The 21,710-nt window shown below is 46.1% G+C and overlaps 1 protein-coding gene across 1 annotated transcript in view; it reads right to left on the minus strand.

Moving 5' to 3' along the window:
- Positions 1 to 21,710, minus strand: part of LOC127006835 (uncharacterized) — a 98,260-nt gene that overhangs the window by 1,605 nt on the left and 74,945 nt on the right. The window contains exons 3-6 of the mRNA XM_050877189.1: positions 19,068 to 19,625; positions 3,064 to 3,279; positions 2,302 to 2,608; positions 1,520 to 1,696 (exon numbers count right to left, since the gene is read on the minus strand). Coding sequence (XP_050733146.1) covers positions 1,520 to 1,696; positions 2,302 to 2,608; positions 3,064 to 3,279; positions 19,068 to 19,523 — 1,156 coding nt within the window. The 5' untranslated portion in view covers positions 19,524 to 19,625. The remainder of the gene's footprint in view (positions 1 to 1,519; positions 1,697 to 2,301; positions 2,609 to 3,063; positions 3,280 to 19,067; positions 19,626 to 21,710) is intronic.

Consider the following 21,710-nt stretch of genomic DNA (forward strand, 5'->3'; position numbering starts at 1 on the left):
GCTGTCAATTTTCAGTGGACTTGTCCGCCCTCGTATGGAGTATGCATCTCATGTTTTGTGGGGCTCCACTCACACAGCTCTTCTGGACAGAGTGGAGGCTAAAGCTCTTCGTCTCATCAGCTCTCCTCCTCATACTGATAGTCTTCTACCTCTTAAATTCCGCCGCAATGTTGCCTCTCTTTCTATCTTCTATCGATATTTCCACGCTGACTGCTCTTCTGAACTTGCTAACTGCATCCCGCGGCCCCGCTGCACTCGACTTTCGACTCATGCTCATCCCTATACTGTCCAAACCCCTTATGCAAGAGTTAACCAGCATCTTCACTCTTTCATCCCTCACGCTGGTAAACTCTGGAACACTCTTCCTTCATCTGTATTTCCTCCTGCCTACGACTTAAACTCTTTCAAGAGGAGGGTATCAGGACACTCCTCCCGAAATTGACCCATCTTTCCACCTCTTTGGATTCTTTTTAGGAGCAGTGAGTAGCGGCTTTTTTTTATTAATGTTTGCTTTTGTGTGCCCCTTGAACTGTCTCCTTTGCTGTAAAAAAAAAAAAAAAAAAAAAAACCCTGGTCAATTGTGCCCTTTGTTATCGCATTGCATTGTGAGTTGTCATTCACTGTTATTTCCAGACTAGCAAATTATGGTATATAAACAAGTTCACTCAGTACTCACACAATCCACCATTAAGCGAATATTCTTACATGTTTCGTTCCTTCAAGCCTGGTCTATGTATGTGATTAAGTTAAGCCGGTTCGTAGTTATTTGCGATACTTTTTCTTTTTTTCAGGTGCTGCCTATAGCGCCGGAAGACTCTCTTGGGGGTCTCTTGGACGACCCCAGCAGGTGAGTGGTGCGGGCGAATTTTGTTCATAGTGTGTGCTGTGACGTGTGACTCTTGCTTGGCCCATGCTGCCCCCCGGTGTTCCACTAAAACTTAGGGTTGATTTAAGTTCTGGGCACCATGAGGGTAATCTTCTGCCACTCGGCGTGTTTCGGTAGGACTCGAACCTGGGTCCTCGGGTTCATCACGTCCGCGGGCTGACCACTCCACCACCGCCTCTTCGGTAAAGTTCTGTTTGAGCATAACAGTAACCCTGACCGAGCTCTTACCTAAAACTTTGTTCTTAACTATTGGGGTATTCAAATCTGCGTAATATGAATCCTAACCATATTATTTACTCAACATATAGGCTATTAATGTCAATAGTGCATAAAAAAATATAAAAAATCCTATCAGTTACGAGTTACCCGAGTTACGAGTTAACTTGGTTACAAGTTGACCGATGTACGAGTTGATTTGGTTACGAGTTGACCTGTAACCATCCTAAGTATACCTCATGGCAGGATGCATTGATTCACTCAAGTCACGAGCTTTCTTACAGAAACAAACCTAATACAGACAGTAGTAGTAGTATAGCTGTAGTAGTAGCAGTAGTAGTAGTAGTAGTAGTAGTAGTAGTAGTAGTAATAGTAGTAGTCGTACTAGTAGTAGTAAACAACTCATGCAACACTCACTATAGTCATGGCTGATGTATTCCTTGAGTGGGTCGGGGAGTGCCCAGACCACGGCGGTGCGTGCTGCCAGGCGCTCCAGGACGCGCCGCAGCTTGACCATGACACCAACGGCGGCCTTGTCCAGCTTCTCGAGCATTGAGTCTAGGGTGGGTGTTGCCAGCTGCCAGGCCCCCGTGTCTGTGACGATGAGGGGAGGTGTTAGTTGTGCTGATGGTGGTGGTGCTGCTGCTGAGGCGGAGGAGCAGGAGGAGGAGGAGGAGGAGGAGGAGGAACAAGAGTAGGAGTAGGAGGAGGAGGCGTAATGAAAAAGAGATGATGATAATGGTGAGGAGAAGGAAGAAAAGATAAAAAAATGAAGAATGTGGCGATGATGATGATGATGATGATGATGAGGATGAGGAGGAAAATTATGATGATTAAAATAGACCACAAAGAGAGAGAGAGAGAGAGAGAGAGAGAGAGAGAGAGAGAGAGAGAGAGAGAGAGAGAGAGAGAGAGAGAGAGAGAGAGAGAGAGAGAGAGAGAGAGAGAGAGAGAGAGAGAGAGAGAGAGAGAGAGAGAGAGAGAGAGAGAGAGAGAGAGAGAGAGAGAGAGAGAGAGAGAGAACAAAATAAAGAAAAAAGAGGTTGATATGGAAAAATACTGTAAAAATGAATAATGCATGCCGCCCACACCCTCAAACACACACACACACACACACACACACACACACAGACTTACTCACCCACACCCATATTCACCCCCCTACCCACACCCATATTCACCCCCCCACCCACACCCACTTAGGATCAACAGGTCGGGGAGGTCTTCTTGAGGAGCGTGGCTTACGCTCTCCAGGAACTCCATCGCGCCCACATAATTCTCCTGACCCTTGTCTTTCGGCGGCACCTCTGAAAGCTCTATCAACGCGGCCCAGAGGAAGTTGATGGCGAGTCTGCTCCCTCCTTCTTCACCTCCTCCTCCACTCCCGTTTCTCGCCTCTTCGCCTTCCCCCGCGCCTTCCATATCCACTCGGAAGTTATTCTTGTATTTCATCCACTGTGACTGTCCTTTCTCGCCCAAGAAGTCCTCCACCGTGATCTCCTCGCCCTGAAAAATAGAAAAAAAAAAAATGACATCTTCTGTCTTGTTTACTTTCGTCCGGAATTAAAATAACGTGTCCATGATTTCTGAGGGTATAGAGATGTTTTTTGTATTTTTTGCATTTTTGTGTAATAATAATAATAATAATAATAATAATAATAATAATAATAATAATAATAATAATAATAATAATAATAATAATAATATACAAGAATGGTTTGCTCAGTTTTACAAGGTATTGATCATCTTTGAACATGTTATAACATTTAGTCTAAGAGTGCTGATATATTACTGCTGCTGCTGGTACTATTATAACTATTAACATTACTGCTACGTTTACTACTCCTCCTCCTCCTCCTACTACTACTACTACTACTACTACAACTACTACTACTACTACTACAACTACTACTACTACTACTTCTACTACTGCCACTACTGCTGCTGCTGCTGCTGCTCACCTTGTAGGTCGTAATCTTGGGTCGGAGGTCACGCAGGAGGTCAATAAGGAGCTCAACATGCAGTCTGATCCTGGAGTCCCCGACGTAAGTGACCTTGGTAGTTTTGCCTGCCCGCCCGCGCGCCCGCACACACCTGTCCACCTCCGGGGCGTCGAACTTCCTCAGGTGGCAAGACAGGTGCGGCAGGTAACCCCCGGCCAGGTCCAGACGCCACTCCTACACAGGAAGGAGAGAGGGGTGGGGCTGTTCACGAGGCAGGTACGGGGACCGTGTACATTCGGCACTCGGTACATAGACGCAAACCTTAAAGCCTACGAGCAATGTGTGTGTGTGTGTGTGTGTGTGTGTGTATATATATATATATATATATATATATATATATATATATATATATATATATATATATATATATATATATATATATATATATATATATATATATATATATATATATATATATATATATATATATATATATATATATATATAAATATATATATATATATATATATATATATATATATATATATATATATATATATATATATATATATATATATATATATATATATATATATATATATATATATATATATATATATATATATATATATATATATATATATATATATATATATATATATATATATATATATATATATATATATATATATATATATATATATATTTTCCTGGCCAACAGACACCGTGTTTGGACATTTAGCACCAAACAATAACTTGTATTCCGAATCCTGAAACAGAAAAAAGAACTGAATACACTGAATATATATATATATATATATATATATATATATATATATATATATATATATATATATATATATATATATATATATATATATATATATATATATATACACATCAAAAGTACCTCTTTGACAGTTCTCCGGGTGGCCGCGTGTGGCACTGCGTGTATACCCAATGCCGTTTATTAATTCCATTCCCACACTCTTTGATCCCATTCTCATCAATAGTGAAGTTGTGTCCGGTGACGTTGAGGCTGGAGCGAAATGTATACCTGATTCCTTGATCCTATTCCCCTGCTCTTTGACCGCATTTTTACCTTGGCAATAGTGAGGCTGAACTGGAGCTGTCGTTCACCCTTTTTGTCATGACACCTTCTAACACTCCTTGATTCCATTCTGATACTCTTCGATCCTATCTTTACCTTGGCTACGGTGAGGTTGGATCCCAGGTGGCCGGAGCTGTCGTTGACTCTGGCTGTCATGGCAGGGGACTCCTGGCCCACCACCTCGTAGAAGAGACTGGGAATAAAGCGCCTCTTCCTCTTCTTGGCCCTGATGACCTTCACCGCGTTGGTCATCCACTCGGTCATGTTTGGTGAGGTCTTCCGGATCTCAAACACGTCCCGACACACACTGTCATTGTTGTCATCGTCCTCGTCTTCGTTTTCTTCGCTGGCGTACTCCTCCTCCTCGTCCTCCTCCTCCTCCTCCTCCTCTTCCTCGTCCTGGCCACCCTCACCCTCGCCGTCGTTGTCGTGGGCCTCAAGCTGTGTCCTTCTCGGGTGTAGTTGAGTCTGGCGTGTGTATTCAAGCTCCAGACTCGTGAGCATAACGAAGATAAACACGAGGCTCACGAAGGTCAGCAGCGCGAAGGTCCTGCTTGCCTTCTCCATCTGGCGGAGTGGCTCAGGGCGCTGCCTGGCACCGCCGCTGCTTGAGGCTAGACTCCCGTAAACACGCCAACTTTGACATACGTGTCTCCTTCCTAACCTCACCTGAAAACACACAAAAAAGGTGAGAATACTAATTGTACATGTACTGAGAGGCAAAGATAGAAAAGTGCATATGAAAGGTTTAAACAGCTGGAAACGTACGTGAGAGTTAAAAACATGTAAATGTACACAACAGGTGAGAAAAATGTCCACTACGACCTATAAACGTACACAGAAAAATGTAACACTGTTGGAGACATGCTGAGGGGTTAAAACTCTCTCAAGATTTCATGACATCGCACGTTCACAATGAGGTTTGTTTTTGCTCTGAGTCGTAAGTGTTTTTCCTCCTTCCCTTCCTTAGTTTCTTGTCCTAGTCCGTGGAGGCTGGAGTTTTGGCCGTAACTTTCCTTGGTTAAAAATATCTCTATGGCATGGTCGCTTTGTACAACGGAAGACGCCCTGTTACGTCTACCTTCATGGGACACAGTTAACGTTAAGGCACCTGTTGTAGTACTGCTTGTCACGAAAGGTAAGTCTGCGTTAGGTTAGGGGTGTGAATATCTTGTTGCCTGAACTAATATCCACGTCACAGGTGTTCCTCTACTTTTCCTCCATGCAGCCTCCCCCCCTCCGTCTCTCTCTTCCTCCTTCCTCTGGCTCAATAATTTCTTCTCTTTCCTGCTTCCCCTTGATCTTCTTCTTATGCGTCTCTGTATGCAGTGCGTGTGTGTGTGTGAAGGGGGGAAAGGATGAGGAAAAAGAGATTTATTTAGATTTACATAGAAAATCAGACCACACAGACCCTATGGTCCAGACTAGGTGATCTGTCCTTAAACCTAAGGGATTCTAAATTAATCAAATGGCTCCAAAACTTTACATTTCTACTCTAGTTTAATATAAAGTTGAAGGAAGTGTCGGTCGAGCTTGTTTTTCAGGAGTCAATCGTGTTACACTGGACCACTGAAGGTGGCAGCTTATTTCATTTTCGCACTACAACGTTGGTGAAGAAAAATTTGGTGCAGTCTGAATTTACTTGTCTACATTTAAATTTTGTGCCATTATTACTCGTTCGCAAAGTGTCATCGATCATAAACAATTTTGATTTGTCCACATTCGTGAGCCCATTAAGTATTTTACAATATTCGATCAGTTTTCCTCGGAGGCGACGTTTCTCAAGAGCGAATATGTTAAGGGTAGAAAGCCTCTCGTCGTAGGGTTTGTTGCGCAAGGAAGGGATAATTTTTGTTGCCCGACGTTGAACACCTTTTAATTTTGCAATGTCCTTTGCATGGTGGGGAGACCAAAACTGTACCGCATGTTCCAAGTGGGGTCTGACTAAACTATTGTAGAGCGGAAGTATTACTTCTTTCTTTTTTAATAAAAAGTTTCTTTTAATGAAGCCCGGCATTCTGTTCGCTTTATTTGCTGCATCGATGCATTGATGTGAGAATTTGAGGTCTGACGCGATTTTGACACCGAGGTCCTTGACGCATTGAACGCTTTTGAGTTTGACGCCGCGCATTTCGTAATCGAACTTCTTATTTCTTGTTCCAACTTGAAGGACCTGGCACTTGTCTACGTTAAAGGGCATCTCCCATCTGTCAGACTAAGCTGAAGTTTTATGCAAATCCTCTTGGAGGCTTTGTTTGTCTTTGTCAGTGAGAACCGAGTTACCAATCTTTGTGTCGTCTGCAAATTTACTAATGCGATTATTGAGTCCGACATCCACATTGTTGATGTAAATAATGAAGAGCACTGGGCCAAGAACCGAGCCCTGAGGGACGCCACTAGTAACCGGCGACCACTCTGAGTTAAATCCGTCGATCACCACTCTTTAATGTCTGTTGCTCAACCAATTTGCGATCTATTGGTGTACTTGACCGTCAATACCTAGATGCTTTAATTTATAAAGTAATTTATGATGTGAAACTCTATCAAACGCTTTCTGGAAATCAAGATTGGGTAGGCCGTGGCTGAGTGGTTAGCGTGCTGGGCTCACATTCACCGCGCCATGGACAACGTCGGTTCGAATCCCCACGCTACCACCTGGGATTTTTCAGTCACCGCCGAGTGAGTGGAGTCAAAGGCTCTTCGTCTCATCAGCTCTCCTCCTCATACTGATAGTCTTCTACCTCTTAAATTTCGCCGCCATGTTGCCTCTCTTTCTATTTTCTATCGATATTTTCATGCTGACTGCTCTTCTGAACTTGCTAACTGCATGCCTCCCCCCCTCCCGCGGCCCCGCTGCACACGACTTTCTACTCATGCTCATCCCTATACTGTCCAAACCCCTTATGCAAGAGTCAACCAGCATCTTCACTCTTTCATCCCTTACGCTGGTAAACTCTGGAACAATCTTCCTTCATCTGTATTTCCTCCTGCCTACGACTTGAACTCTTTCAAGAGGAGGGTATCAGGACACCTCTCCTCCCGAAATTGACCTCTCTCTTTGGACACTCCTTTGACCTCTATTCAGGAGCAGTAAGTAGCGGGCTTTTTTTTTTAATATTTTTCTTTACGCCCTTGAACTATCTCCTTAGCGGTAAAAAAAAAACACACACACAAAAAAAAAAAAAAAACTGAAGTTAGACTAATAGGCCTGTAATTACCAGTATTTCGCTCTTTGTTTCTTTAATTTATTATTATTTTTTTTTTTACGTCTTACGCCTATGGCGCCGGTAGGCTTGCTTGAGGGGCCTGGATGGTACTCGGCCCAAGCCCATATTGGCGCAGGCAGGTGTTTATAGTGGCAGCATCTACTTTGTCAGGTCTGGGACTTTTATTTGTTTTTAAAGGATTGGAGAGCTTTGAGGACTTCATCGGTAGTTATTACAAAGCTAGGCAATGCATGCTCGAGATTTACGTTAGTACTGTTGTCGTCGCTGGTGTTGGTGGTAGTGGTGGGAAGACTGTTGTTTATATAAAAGGAGAAATATTTCGGATTATTTTTACAGTTGGCTGCAATGTTTACTTCATATCTGCGCTTTGCCTGACTTACTAATCTTTTGACGCGCCGCCTGACTTCATGATAAAGTCTAGTATTCTACGGTGTGTTTTGTTCTTTTTTTAGCCTGTAAGCCAAATTTCTCTCCTTAACAGAATGTTTTATTTCGCTTTTAAACCAAGGCGGACTTTTATTAGTGTTACTTCGCTTCTCGCAAAATGAGATAAACGTGTTCTGCTGAGTGAGTAAATGATTTTTTAAGTTTAGCCAGGCTTCCTCTACGTTGCAATCATCAGATAGTTGTATTTCTGTTAGTTTTTGTCGAATCTCTACTGAAGAAGTTAAAAGAAAAGAAGGGAATGAAGGAAAGTGAGAGGTAGGGAGAGGAGGAGGTAGGAATGAACACACAGAAAGAGGAGGGAAGGAATAAGGTGAGCATAAATGGACGTGCAAAGGGAGAGGAAAAGAGATGGAAGAGGCCCGGGAGACAGGGAGAGCTGGAGGGAGGGATTTTGAGGCTGGAGGTAGGGAATAAGGGAGGGAGCGAGGGAGGGAGTTTGAGGTTGGAGGGATGGAGTGAAAGAGGGAGGGAGTTTGAGGCTGGAGGAAGGGAGGGAGGGAGTCTGAGACTGGAGGGAGGGAAGGAGGGAGTTTGAGGCTGGAGGGAGGGAGGGAGGGAGGGAGGGAGGGAGGGAACGAGGGAGTGAGTTTGAGGCTGGAGGAAGGGAGGGAGGGAACGAGGAACATAAGAACATAAGAACGTAGGAGTCTGCAAGAGGTCGGTAGGCCTGTAAACGGCAGCTCCTTTGAACCTAACCCCACCTAATATCACTATCCATGAATTTATCTAATCTATTTTTGAATGTGACAATTGTATTGGCACTCACCACATGACTCCTCAGCCTGTTCCACTCATCCACCACTCTGTTAGTAAACCAATTTTTGCCCATGTCCCTGTTGAATCTGAATTTATCCAGTTTAAACCCATTACTTCGTGTCCTACCCGGTTCTCTTACCAACAAAACCTTACGAATATCTCCCTTATTAAAGCCCTTCATCCATTTATAAACTTCGATCATGTCTCCTCGCACCCTTCGCCTTTCTAGAGAATGCAAGTTTAACTGTTTGAGTCTTTCCTCGTACGGCAAGTTTCGTAACCCTTGGATCATTTTAATCATTCTCCTTTGCACCGATTCTAACATTTTGATATCCATTCTATGGTAGGGTGACCAGAACCGAACCGCATCATCGAGATGAGTGAGTTTAAGGCTGGAGGAAGGGAGGGAGCGAACGAGGGAGGGAGTTTGGGGCTGGAGGAAGGGAGAGAGGGAGCGAGAGAGGGAGTTTGAGGCTGGAGGAAGGGAGAGAGGGAGCGAGAGAGGGAGTTTGAGGCTGAAGGAAGGGAGAGAGGGAGCGAGAGAGGGAGTTTGAGGCTGGAGGAAGGGAGAGAGGGAGCGAGAGAGGGAGTTTGAGGCTGGAGGAAGGGAGAGAGGGAGCGAGAGAGGGAGTTTGAGGCTGGAGGAAGGGAGAGAGGGAGCGAGAGAGGGAGTTTGAGGCTGGAGGAAGGGAGAGAGGGAGCGAGAGAGGGAGTTCGGTTCAGTAATCAGTAGGGCGAGGGAAGTGTCATCGTCACGTGGCCTCTACGTTTCATTGCGGGATGTGGGAGGAGGAGGAGGAGTGAGGCAGCATTTTTTCCCCTAAGATGCCAGATGATATAACGATCACTGGCTTGCTGGGTAGTCGGGGCATTTCAGGTTAGCCATGTGTGTTACGTTGGGTGCCTGTACTCACACATCACCGTCTCTTCCCTTCATGTCAGCAAGAATGAGGTTTTGCCAGAGACGCTGTCCATCACTCACTCTGTGGCTGCATGACGTTGCAGTGGCAGGCTCTCTCAGCATTCTTACTCTTCTGGTTGGCTGCCCCTCATGGATGAGAGAGCAGCCCAAAGCTGCAGGAACGTCAGTCCAAGTATTTGAATTAGCCTTGGATGGTAGCTAAGAGAGAAGGACTACGTGCCCTGACTCTATGGCAGCCTAAAGCTATGTAAAGTATGGAGCCCCATTCTGGACACATTTAGGGATAGGGTCACAAGTTATACATCCCTAACTCTCACAGTAGTCCTGAACTCTCTCCCCGCTGAAGCTTTCCCGTCATCTTGACCCCAGTACTTTAACCTCCCCAGCCCCTGAGTCCCACACAGCAACGCATATAATGATGTCTTAAGGTCAAGACAGGAGTGATGCGGGTTAGTGTAAATTTTTATGCTCAGCGGCACTACACAGCTCAAGTAAAAATTGGGACAATGCCCCAGCTCCTGCATGCATATTCTCTTTTGTATAAAATATAAATATTTGTTTATGCTTTGTTTCATTTCATATTTAGGTATATTACAAAATGCCATTATTAATTATAGACAAGTATTACATAACATGCTCGTACATTTCTCAATTCATGAATTGTGTTATAACTGCAGGTGCCTCCACTAGGTGAAATATCTTACCAGATCTCCTCCAACAACGAGTCATCTACCACCATCACCACCACTGCAGCAGTGGCCAGCAGGGGGGAGGTAAGGGTTACAGACGTGGTTCAGCATCATCTGAACAGCCACGCTCACCGCCTCATAACCAAGGTGGACTCGATCCGAGCACTGCCAGGCGGTGAGGGGCGGGAAGTGTGAGTACTGTGGCAGGCGCTCCAGGTCCACCCCCTCCAGGACAATGTTGAGGCAGTCCCCGGCAGCGCGGTGAGCCACGGGCAGGAAGGAGTCCCACACGATGACGCCCGGCGGCTGCAGGGACGTCTGCGCGTTGCTGAGCCACTCCAGCATCCTGTTGGTCTGGTGGGTGAAGTGTCCCATCCGCCCTGTTCGAGAGAGAGAGAGAGAGAGAGAGAGAGAGAGAGAGAGAGAGAGAGAGAGAGAGAGAGAGAGGAATGGGTAGGGGGTGGAGGAAATGGGGAGGGGATGAGGGATGAAGGGTGGGTGGGTGTGGGGTGGGTGGAGGGTGAGGTTGAGGGGGGGTAGGGAAAAGTTCGATGAGACACGAGTGTGTGTGTGTGTGTGTGTGACGGGTGGGGTGGAGAGAGGTTGGGGCAACAGGCACACGCGCGGCTGGTGTGGTTCCGCATCCAAGCTGCTTCTAGTTAGTTCATTCATTTCTTCATAAGTACCTTTCAGCAGTAGTGATTAACACACCAGATTCATGCAACACTCACCAAAAGCGTGGCTCATGTATTCCTTGAGTGGGTCGGGGAGTGCCCAGACCACGGCGGTGCGTGCTGCCAGGCGGGCCAGGACGCGCCGCAGCCTTGCAATGACTCCCATGGCGGCCTTATCCAAGATCATGACTACTGGACGGCGGTCAAAAACTGCTAGATGCCAGACCCCCGTTTCTGCGGCAATGAAGGGAGGGTCTGTAAGTGTGTTGGCGGTGGTGGTACTGCTGGAGGAGGAGGAGGAGGAGGAGGAGGAGGAGGAGGAGGAGGAGGAAACATGGACGAGCAGGCAGCAGAAAGCCTGTTGGCTCGTTACAAGGCTGCTTGCTTTCAGTGATTTAATCAATCCGTCAGCCACGGGAGTGGCTGACGGGAAGGATTAAAGCACTTGTGTACCTTATCTCGGATACATTCAGTTCACTCCCGATGCAGCAAAGTGTCGATCAATGCGTTTCTTGAAGGAGTTCATTGTCTCTGCGCTAACAACTGCAGGAAGGCTGTTCCAGTGGCGAACAACTCTATTCGAGAAATAACTCCTGCCGATGTCGGTATTGCATCGGTTTGCATGAATTGTTTTTCCATTGTTTCTTGTCCTCGGGTTAGTTTGTAGCGTGAAGAGTTTGGAGTGAGCAACATTACTGAGCTTGTTCAGGTACTTAAAGACTTGTATCATGTCTCCCCGCAGTCGTCTCTTTTCCAACGTGAAGAGGTTGAGTCGTTCGAGTCGCTCTTCGTAAGATTTCGTCCTCAGTGATGGTATCATCTTCGTAGCGCGTCGCTGTACTCTCTCAAGTAATTCAATGTCTTTCCTGTAGTTTGGAGACCAGAATTGCACGGTGTACTCCAGGTGGGGCCTTACCAGCGAATTAAACAGGATAGCATAACTCCCGGCGTCTTGTATTCGAAGTTCCTCGCTATGAACCCGAGCATAGTATTGGCTTTCTTACAGGCAGACTTGCAGTGTTTTGTTTGTTTCAAGTCACTGCTGATGGTGACCCCGAGGTCTCTTTCCTCTTGCACTAACTGTAGTGGTTCGCCACCCATGTGGTATGTGTGGTTGCTGTTTCTGGATCCGATATTCATTACTTTACACTTGGTAGTGTTGAAGGACATCTGCCATTTTTCTGATCAAAGAGTGATCTGGTCCAGGTCTCTCTGGATAATTTCGCAGTCTGCCGTCGTGAGGGCCTTCCCACCCACCTTGGGGCCTTCCCACCCAGCTTAAGGAGGAGGAGGAGAAGGAGGAATAGGTGTGGTGAAATTAATGCAATGGTCATATGGGGCTGAATGCACACACACACACACACACACACACACACACACACACACACACACACACACACACACCTATGATCAGCAGGTCGGGGAGGTCTTCTTGAGGGGCATCGCTCAGACTCTCCAGGAACTCCCTCGCGCCCACATGGTATCCATGGTCCTTGAAATCCACGGGGACCTCTGAACGCTGTATTAACGGGGCCCATACGAAGGTTGTATGAAGTCCATCTCCTCCACCTCCTCCTCCGATGTCATCTCTTCCACCCTCGCTCCGGACCTCCACACGGAACTTTTGCTTGTATTTCTTCCACTGTGACCGTCTTTCCCCGCCCAGAAAGTCTTCAACGGATACCTCCTCGCCCTGCAAAGTAATGGAAAAATGACATAAGTGAAATATGTAAATAAGAAAAATTTAATTAATAAATAATAATATAAACACCCCCTTCTCGTTTACGGAGCCTACCAATAAAACAGCAGTATTCAATGGTTACTATGAGAGTGAGGATATATTTTCTGGGGTAAGGTAAGGTAAGGTAACGTTGGGGGTACAGGTTACAGCTGCGCGTCCCTGGCGGCGGTGCTCATCTTCCCGCTGGCCCTTTGAGCCTGTGGTGGGAGAGTACCCATTTACCCGACACAGGGCCAGTGTAACATGCGGGTTACCACAGTCTACATTCCCCATGTCCCCCTTTTTTAAATTCGGCGTCACATTAGCTACTTTCCATAGGCTTGGTACATAACCAGAATTTATTGACGTCTTAAAAATATCGGCTAGTGGGCGACAGCGTATATAGCATTCCTTCAGAAGTCGTGGAAATATTTCGTCAGGATCTGGCCATTTACTTTTCTTTAACTTATCTATCTCATCCTGGACTACCTGCCTGGTGATGATTATATCCCTCAATTTGAACTCTCTCCGGAATGGTCGTTCGATCCTCTTGTGTGAAGACTGACAGGAAGTAGCCGTTCAACATTGTAATCATATATTTGCAATTTTCCACGAACTCGCCTGTGTTTGCTTTCAGCGGTCCAATTTTCTCCCTTGTTTTTGTTCTATACATCTTCAAGAAGCCCTTGGGAATACTCTTCGCCTCTTTTGCTACTCTAATCTCATAGTTCCTTTTTGCTACCCGGGTGTTTTCTTTACCACTTTGGATAGTTCAACATACCTCCCCCTGAGGTGCGTTTCACCATTCTTTATTTGCTTATAAATTCCCTTCTTGAAACCTATCCCATGTGTTAGCTTACGGGTCATCTACTTAGGATCATTGTTTTCCTTTCTAAGTGTTCGCTGAGGTATATACTGTCCCTGCCCCTCTATTACTACTCTAACTAAATTATTGTAGGTTAATTCTATCTGGTTCTCCTGGCTCTCCAATCCACGGTTCTGGCCCTCATGAAACCCTAAATTTCCCTAATTAACTTAGTAATTTGCTCTTTTAAAATCTGGCACCAACACTAGATTAGGATCGTGGGTTACCGCCCAATCCAAGTTAAAGCCAACCTCTCTGTGGTCACTATTTCCTAGCTCTCACCCCACCTTCAGCTCACTTAGAATATTCCCATCTTTAGTTAGGACTAAGTCTAAAAGGTTATCTCTTCTCTGGTAGGCTCAGTAACTACCTGCTTAAGGAAATTGTCTTGTATAACTTTAAGAAACTCCTCGGCTTCCAGGTCACCCACTGGGCCTTCCCAGTTTATATTCCTATAATTGAAGACACTTGCGCAGACACTTTTATTCCTGCTCGCCGTGCCAATATCTTGTAGTAATATGCCCGTGTCCTGCCTGCTAAGGTTAGGTGGCCTGTATAGAACCCCAGGAGTCAGTTTTTCTTTCCCTTTTGTGAACGACCACCCGCACTAACTCCGAATTGATGTTATTGACTGAATTTGTAGTGGAACATTTAAGCGTGTCTTTAACATACAGTGCAACTCTACCGCCTCTTCTTCCCTTTCTATGTTTCTGCTACATCTGGTAATCCGTTATTTGAAATTTTGACCTGGAATTTCTATTTGCAGTGTCTATCCATGTCTCAATGATCAGTATTATGTCGATTTTTTTTTGGCAAGCTTCTCTCCTCAGTATGTCTATCTTACTCCTGAGGCTCCTATACAGTTAGTAGAGAAGACCCTTAGCCCGCCCTGTGTTACTCCCCTAGAATTATTACTCAGCTGCCTGGTTGTATTTTATGTTAGATGACCCCCCATTAGTCCCCCCCTCGCCTATCCTATCCTATCCTATCATATCATATTAGTTTAAAAATGTCATATTGTGTTTCTGTATGATGAAAAGTTTGGTTTGTCATTAAAACACTCGAACATGTTGCAATATCAAATTTGGAGCAAAATAGCGTCCTCTGCCAATACACTGCTGGTACTACCACCACCACCACTACCACTACCACTACCACTACCACTATCACCACAACTACTACTACTGCTACTACTACTACTATACTACTACTAACTACTACTACTACTACTGCAACAACTACTACTACTAGAATTTTACATAACTACTACTACTACTACCACTACTACTACTACTACTACTACTACTACTACTACTGCTACTACCACTACTACTACTACTACTACTACTACTACTACTACTACTACTACTACTACTACTACTACTATTACTACTACTACTACTTCTACTACAACTTCTACTACCATTACTCCTCCTCCTCCTCCTCCTCCTACTACTACTACTACTACGAAAAAACGGGCCTCCATCTATTAGAGTTGCGTTGTGAGCGGTATATTCTCTCATATCCTTTCACAAAGCAATTCACTGGCCCCACCCCGCCAATGACTGTGGCCGACAACCATCTTTATTTAATATTACAAACTTTACTAAACATTTACTACTACTACTGCTACTTCTACTACTACCACTACTGCTGCTGCTGCTCACCTTGTAGGTCGTAATCTTGGGTCGGAGGTCACGCAGGAGGTCAATAAGGAGCTCAACATGCAGTCTGATCCTGGAGTCCCCGACGTAAGTGACCTTGGTAGTTTTGCCTGCCCGCCCGCGCGCCCGCACACACCTGTCCACCTCCGGGGCGTCGAACTTCCTCAGGTGGCAAGACAGGTGCGGCAGGTAACCCCCGGCCAGGTCCAGACGCCATTCCTGCACAGATAGGAGAAAAGTGTGTGTGTGTGTGTGTGTGTGTGTGTGTGTGTGTTCGTGTATGTGTGTTTCACCTATTTGTATCTTCCTAGACTGAGCTAAAAGGGCATGTGTTCTGGACCTTAGATTTTTACCTCTGGCGGTGCCGCGGGTCGGGGCTCAGCCCCGGCTGATACCCGGTGGGTAGGTGTGCACGGCTGGATGGACAGGGGCCCTGATGTAAGGACGCTGATGATCTGTCTCTACGCCAAGGAAATGAGCTTGGGCTCTCTAGGTTGTGAGCTGAGCGTGCTAACCACTATAGTATGGAACACTGTTTATCACTCGACACACACACACACACACACACACACACACACACACACACACACACACCCTCCGTGGCACAACTGGTTAGAGCGCTGCGCTGCCAGGCTTCACGGTCTGACGGGGCGGTTGTTTGAGCCCGCTCAGGCCGGATTCTTTCCATTTACTAGGAGTGGGCACTGCCCCCCCTTGAGCAAAGGGGATGGGGGGTGTGGTGTTTGAGGTCCTGGCAGTACCCATGGATCGACGATAAAGAGCACTTGCTCATGTCGGGAGGGTACCTGCTGGCGATTACGAGTCCAACACGTGATCATGCCGTGGTGAATTACACACACACACACACACACACACACACACACACACACATACGGGAGGTTGGATCCGTATTAAGGACTTTCGGTGACTTGCCTCGCCAACTCTAAGCTCGAGTGCCTGCAGCGCCAACACCAATCTCACTGTTTCGTGAACTGAGGGCATGTGCCTAACTCTCACGTTATATCTCTGAACAACAGTAGACAACATGTTTGGCCGCTAACACCTGTAGGCGTGAAGAAGAAGAAACCCTCTGACTGCGACATCGGCTCGTGTGCCGACCGAGTGAAGGCCGAGAGCAAGAAGAGGCAGAGGCCCCCTGACAACGGCCGTGGCAAAGGAGCCGCCATGTATAAGAGTAAGATGGACTCAGAATACGACAGGAGTAAGAAGCAGGCCCCCGGCAGAAAGAGACAGAGGGCCTCTGACGACGTCAGTGACGAGGCACCCTCCAATAAAAAGATGAAAGTGGCCCCAGATTACGACAAGAGTAAGCAGATCGCCACGGGGAAGAGCCTGCGGACCAACACACTGTGGTTGGTGCTGGTGACCCGCGCCAAGCCCTTCCAGCTACGACGCCCTCCTGGCCGGCAGGTGTGTCTGGACGTCGGTCCCAGCAGCAAGATGTTTGGCAGCGTGTACGGCCGCCGCTGCATCATCGTACTCGACTTAGACTGTAGCGATAATTTGATCTTCATCTCGCGGGCCGAGGAGCTGGGTCTGCTGACCGGCGAGGAGGGCAGCGAGATGATAAACGTCCATATGCACATTGGAACGAGGAAGATGAAGGTGACACTGCTGGACGAGGTGGTGGTCACGCTCGGGGGACAAGTGGAGGTCCACCCCCCCTTTAGTGTACTTTCCAAAAGCCTCGAGGGTCACTATAGATACGAGGAAGTGCTGCTGGGCCTGCCTGTGCTGCGTCGAGGCAGCGCGATGCAGACCTTCCACAAGGGCAGGAGTCGCCTGTACCAATCCCACCCGGTGTGTTAACAGGCGAGCACGCGGCGGCTGCGGGAACGTGGGCGCCCGAGGGTCCAGTAGTCTAGTTCCTTATCTCCGAAAAACCCTTATTTGTGCACTTTTGGAAACAAATGTCATATTTGGCACACATATACATTAAACCATTGTAAACCAAACCGGATATAGAAACAACTTTGTGGAGCCCCCTGGTGGCTGGGGGCGCCGCCCTCAAATGCGCCCCGCCAAATCTCAACCAATCTCCATGACACTCCCAATCTCCGCTCCTAATCAATATATTCTCATTTTCTTTGCAGATTTAGCTTTTTCATAATATTCCTAAGATAAAAAAATATTGAAATAAGAAACATTATCTGATCAGTATTTTGCGCATTATTTATGACTGCATAATATTTCACTTACGCGTTAAGTGAAATATGTTACAAAATCGTAACTATCACGGAAAATACCAATCAAATCATATTTAATATTCCAATACTTTTTCTTAAGAATATTATGAGGCATATAATTCTGCAAAGAGAATGATAATACATTAATTAGGAAAGGAGATATGGGGAGTTTTAGGGAGGCATATGTTCATCACTCAACCCAGGAGCCTGGAATTGAATGTCTAGGATCACAGAGAGGAATCGCGTGACGTCATCGTCTTGCGCGTGGAACGACTGTGTATTCTTTTATCATTAGACTGTGGCTGGATCCAAATTCATTCATCACATTCCTTCACCCCATTTGCATATTCCTTGCTTGTCTTATTAGTATAGTAAAGGAGGCAGCGCAAAGTGGGATAGCCCGAAGATGTGGATAAATCATTACAGACGACATCTCAGTATCACGAACCTTACGAGTATGGAGTATGCATCTCACGTGTGGGGGGGCTCCACTCACACAGCTCTTCTGGACAGAGTGGAGTCTAAGGCTCTGCGTCTCATCAGCTCTCCTCCTCTTACTGACAGCCTTCTACCTCTTAAATTCCGCCGCCATGTTGCATCTCTTTCTATCTTCTATCGATATTTTCATGTTGACTGCTCTTCTGAACTTGCTAACTGCATGCCTCTCCCCCTTCCGCGGCCCCGCTGCACACGACTTTCTACTCATGCTCATCCCTATACTGTCCAAACCCCTTATGCAAGAGTTAACCAGCATCTCCATTCTTTCATCCCCTTCACTGGTAAACTCTGGAGCAGTCTTCCTTCGTCTGTATTTCCTCCTGCCTATGACTTGACCTCTTTCAAGAAGAGTGTATCAAGACACCTCTCCACCCGAAATTGACCTCTCTTTTGGCTACTCTATACTTATCACTATATAAGAGCAACAGTTAGCGGGCTTTTTTTTTATATTTTTTTACACCTTCTTTTTGTTGCCCTTGAGTTGCTCTCTGTGCTGTAAAAAAAAAAAAAAGATCCATTAGTGAGAATATTTCCAAAAATTCCTCCCGGGGTCGGAACCCGAACCTCGAGACGGGAGGCAGTTACTTTAGCGTCGTCAAAGGGATCCCCGTGGTTCAAGGTCTTGGGAGTCTGTCTGCATCTTCGGGCAGTCACATAGAGCTCGCTGGTGCAGCTCATGAAAATATCTGATAAGAGTAGCCGAAAGAGGGTCAAAATCTGGCCCATATAGATTCCATTCTTACCGTGGCTATAGTGAGGCTGGGTGCCACGCAGCCAGAGGTGTCATTTACTTGATACGTATCCTCTAATTTACATCCACATTCTTTGATCCCATTCTCGTAGTCCTCGATCCTATCTCGAGCTTGGCTATGGTGAGGGTGGATTGGAGCTGTCATTTGCCTTGGTTGCCATGACAGAATACCCTATCACACTTGTTGCTTCCATTTCCTACTTTACTACAGATTAGGTTATGTTGAAGATATATACTATAGCTACGCGTGGCCTCGGTTCTCATCTCCGTCTCTTTGGCTCTTGAGATTGTGGTGGGTGAAAATTAGCCCGGGACAAGCGTGATATACGTGTTACCAATTTATCTTTCCCAAGTACTTATTTATCGACCACCCCGATATGGAAAATGAACAGCTGGGTGGACTGCACACCGACTGCCCAGGTTGGGATTCGAACCCGAACCCTCGGATTCGTAGCTCAGCGTGCTAACAACAGCACAACGGGGACGCATACCTTGGCTACGGTGAGGTTGGATCCCAGGTGGCCGGAGCTGTCGTTGACTCTGGCTGTCATGGCAGGGGACTCCTGGCCCACCACCTCGTAGAAGAGACTGGGAATAAAGCGCCTCTTCCTCTTCTTGGCCCTGATGACCTTCACCGCGTTGGTCATCCACTCGGTCATGTTTGGTGAGGTCTTCCGGATCTCAAACACGTCCCGACACACACTGTCATTGTTGTCATCGTCCTCGTCTTCGTTTTCTTCGCTGGCGTACTCCTCCTCCTCCTCCTCCTCTTCCTCGTCCTGGCCACCCTCACCCTCGCCGTCGTTGTCGTGGGCCTCAAGCTGTGTCCTTCTCGGGTGTAGTTGAGTCTGGCGTGTGTATTCAAGCTCCAGACTCGTGAGCATAATGAAGATAAACACGAGGCTCACGAAGGTCAGCAGCGCGAAGGTCCTGCTTGCCTTCTCCATCTGGCGGAGTGGCGCAGGGCGCTGCCTGGCACCGCCGCTGCTTGAGGCTAGACTCCCCTAAACACGCTAATTTTGCCACACATGTCTCCTTCCGAACCTTACCTGTAAACACACAAAAAAGGTGAGGATACCTACTGCACACGTACTGAGGTACAATGTGCATAATAAAGGTATAAAAGGTATAAGCACCGGAAAATGAAAGAGAGTGAGGCATAAGCAGGTAAGAAAATATCCACTCTCACCTGCCAGGGTACATAACAAAGGTGTACACGGCTGGAAAGTGTTGAACGGTTAAAACATTCAGCCAAGATTATCACTGCACGTTCACGACTATGAATTTCGTTATGATAGCGTTTTTTCTGTTTCACTTCTCTAGTTTCGTGAAAATTGAATTTTCAATTCAAACATTTTAGGTGTATCCTACTTAATGATAAGGTCGTTTGTGGCACCCAGAGGGGCTCGGTAACGTCTACCTTCATCGGACACAGGTAACGTTAATGTACCTGGCGTAGTAGTGCTTGTCACAACAGGTAAGTCTGCAATGGACCATAAGTGTGAGTGCTTGTTACCTGAAGCAATATCCACGTCACAAATATTCCTTCACTTTTCCTCCACTCTCACTCTCTCCCCGTCTCTCTCTCTTCCTCCTTCCTCTGGTTCTACTCTTTCAGCTTCCCCTTAATATTTGTCATGTTCCTCTAACATCATTCTTATGTGTAATCCCCAACGGTCTGACTACACGTCAGACTCACGACCACCAACCAGTGCCCTCCCCGCACGAGGTGCAGCGTGACACACACTCCGTATATGTAGCGAGGAATATGTGAGTGAAGAAATCCGCCACATCGACGACACTCATAAAAAAAAAAAAAAAAAAAGGCTGGGATACCGCAAAGGTCTCCATGTTGAGTTACAAGTGCGAGCAAGGGCAATTATGGAAAATACACCGGGGAAGTACTCGATTGTCCCTGATTCAGACTTGGTGCAACCTCTGAGGAAAGCCTTACGCCACGCGGGCTACATAACAGTGTAGTGTACCGAATACCCTGCAGCGGGTGTGTCTGCAGTTACTTTGTGAGACAAGCAGGGGCCTGGAGAAAAGGCTTAAAGAGCACAGGGAGGACGTAAGACACCACCGCCGTACCAGTGCCTACACTGCCTAGTAGACCATATCGATAAGATATGAGAGAGAGAGAGAGAGAGAGAGAGAGAGAGAGAGAGAGAGAGAGAGAGAGAGAGAGAGAGAGAGAGAGAGAGAGAGAGAGAGAGAGAGAGAGAGAGAGAGAGAGAGAGAGAGAGAGAGAGAGAGAGAGAGAGAGAGAGAGAGAGAGAGAGAGAGAGAGAGAGAGAGAGAGAGAGAGAGAGAGAGAGAGAGAGAGAGAGAGAGAGAGAGAGACCACACAACCTTATGGTCCGTACAAGGTGGTCTGTCCTAAACCTATAAATGAAATGACATCAAAGGACCGCCATGACGCTGCAATTTGGATTCAGGAACATTCGCAAAACCTTGAGGAATTTTGAAACATTCGTTCAGTTTTCCTCGCTGGCGACGTTTCTCTAGGAGAAAACATGTTAAAACATGACAGCCTTTCCTCGTGAGGGTTGTTGCGTAAGGAAGAGATCGTTCGTGTTGCCCTACGTTGAACAACTTCACTGTCCTTCGCATTGTGAGACCAAAACTATACTTCAAGTAGTCTGATTAAACTTTTGTCTTGTTGTAGTATTTTATCTCTATATTGCGAATGAGAAATTTCTGTTATGGAAAAAGACAAAATTTGTTTCCTTCATTCCCTTCGTCAATGCACTGCTGGGAAAATTTGAGGTTTGACGAAGAAATTTTAACACCAAGACTCTTAACACTATGCTTTTGGGCTTAATATCACACATTTCATTATAAAACTTCCTACTTTTAGCTCCAACTTGAATATATATATATATATATATATATATATATATATATATATATATATATATATATATATATATATATTTTTTTTTTTTTTTTATACATACACAGAGAGAGAGAGAGAGAGAGAGAGAGAGAGAGAGAGAGAGAGAGAGAGAGAGAGAGAGAGAGAGAGAGAGAGAGAGAGAGAGAGAGAGAGAGAGAGAGAGAGAGAGAGAGGCAAAGACAGACAGAAAGAGTGAGAGAGGGACGAACTGGGAACACAGAGTGAGATAAACGAG

Source organism: Eriocheir sinensis, chromosome 33, assembly GCF_024679095.1.
Source record: "Eriocheir sinensis breed Jianghai 21 chromosome 33, ASM2467909v1, whole genome shotgun sequence".
NCBI lineage: Eukaryota > Metazoa > Arthropoda > Malacostraca > Decapoda > Varunidae > Eriocheir > Eriocheir sinensis.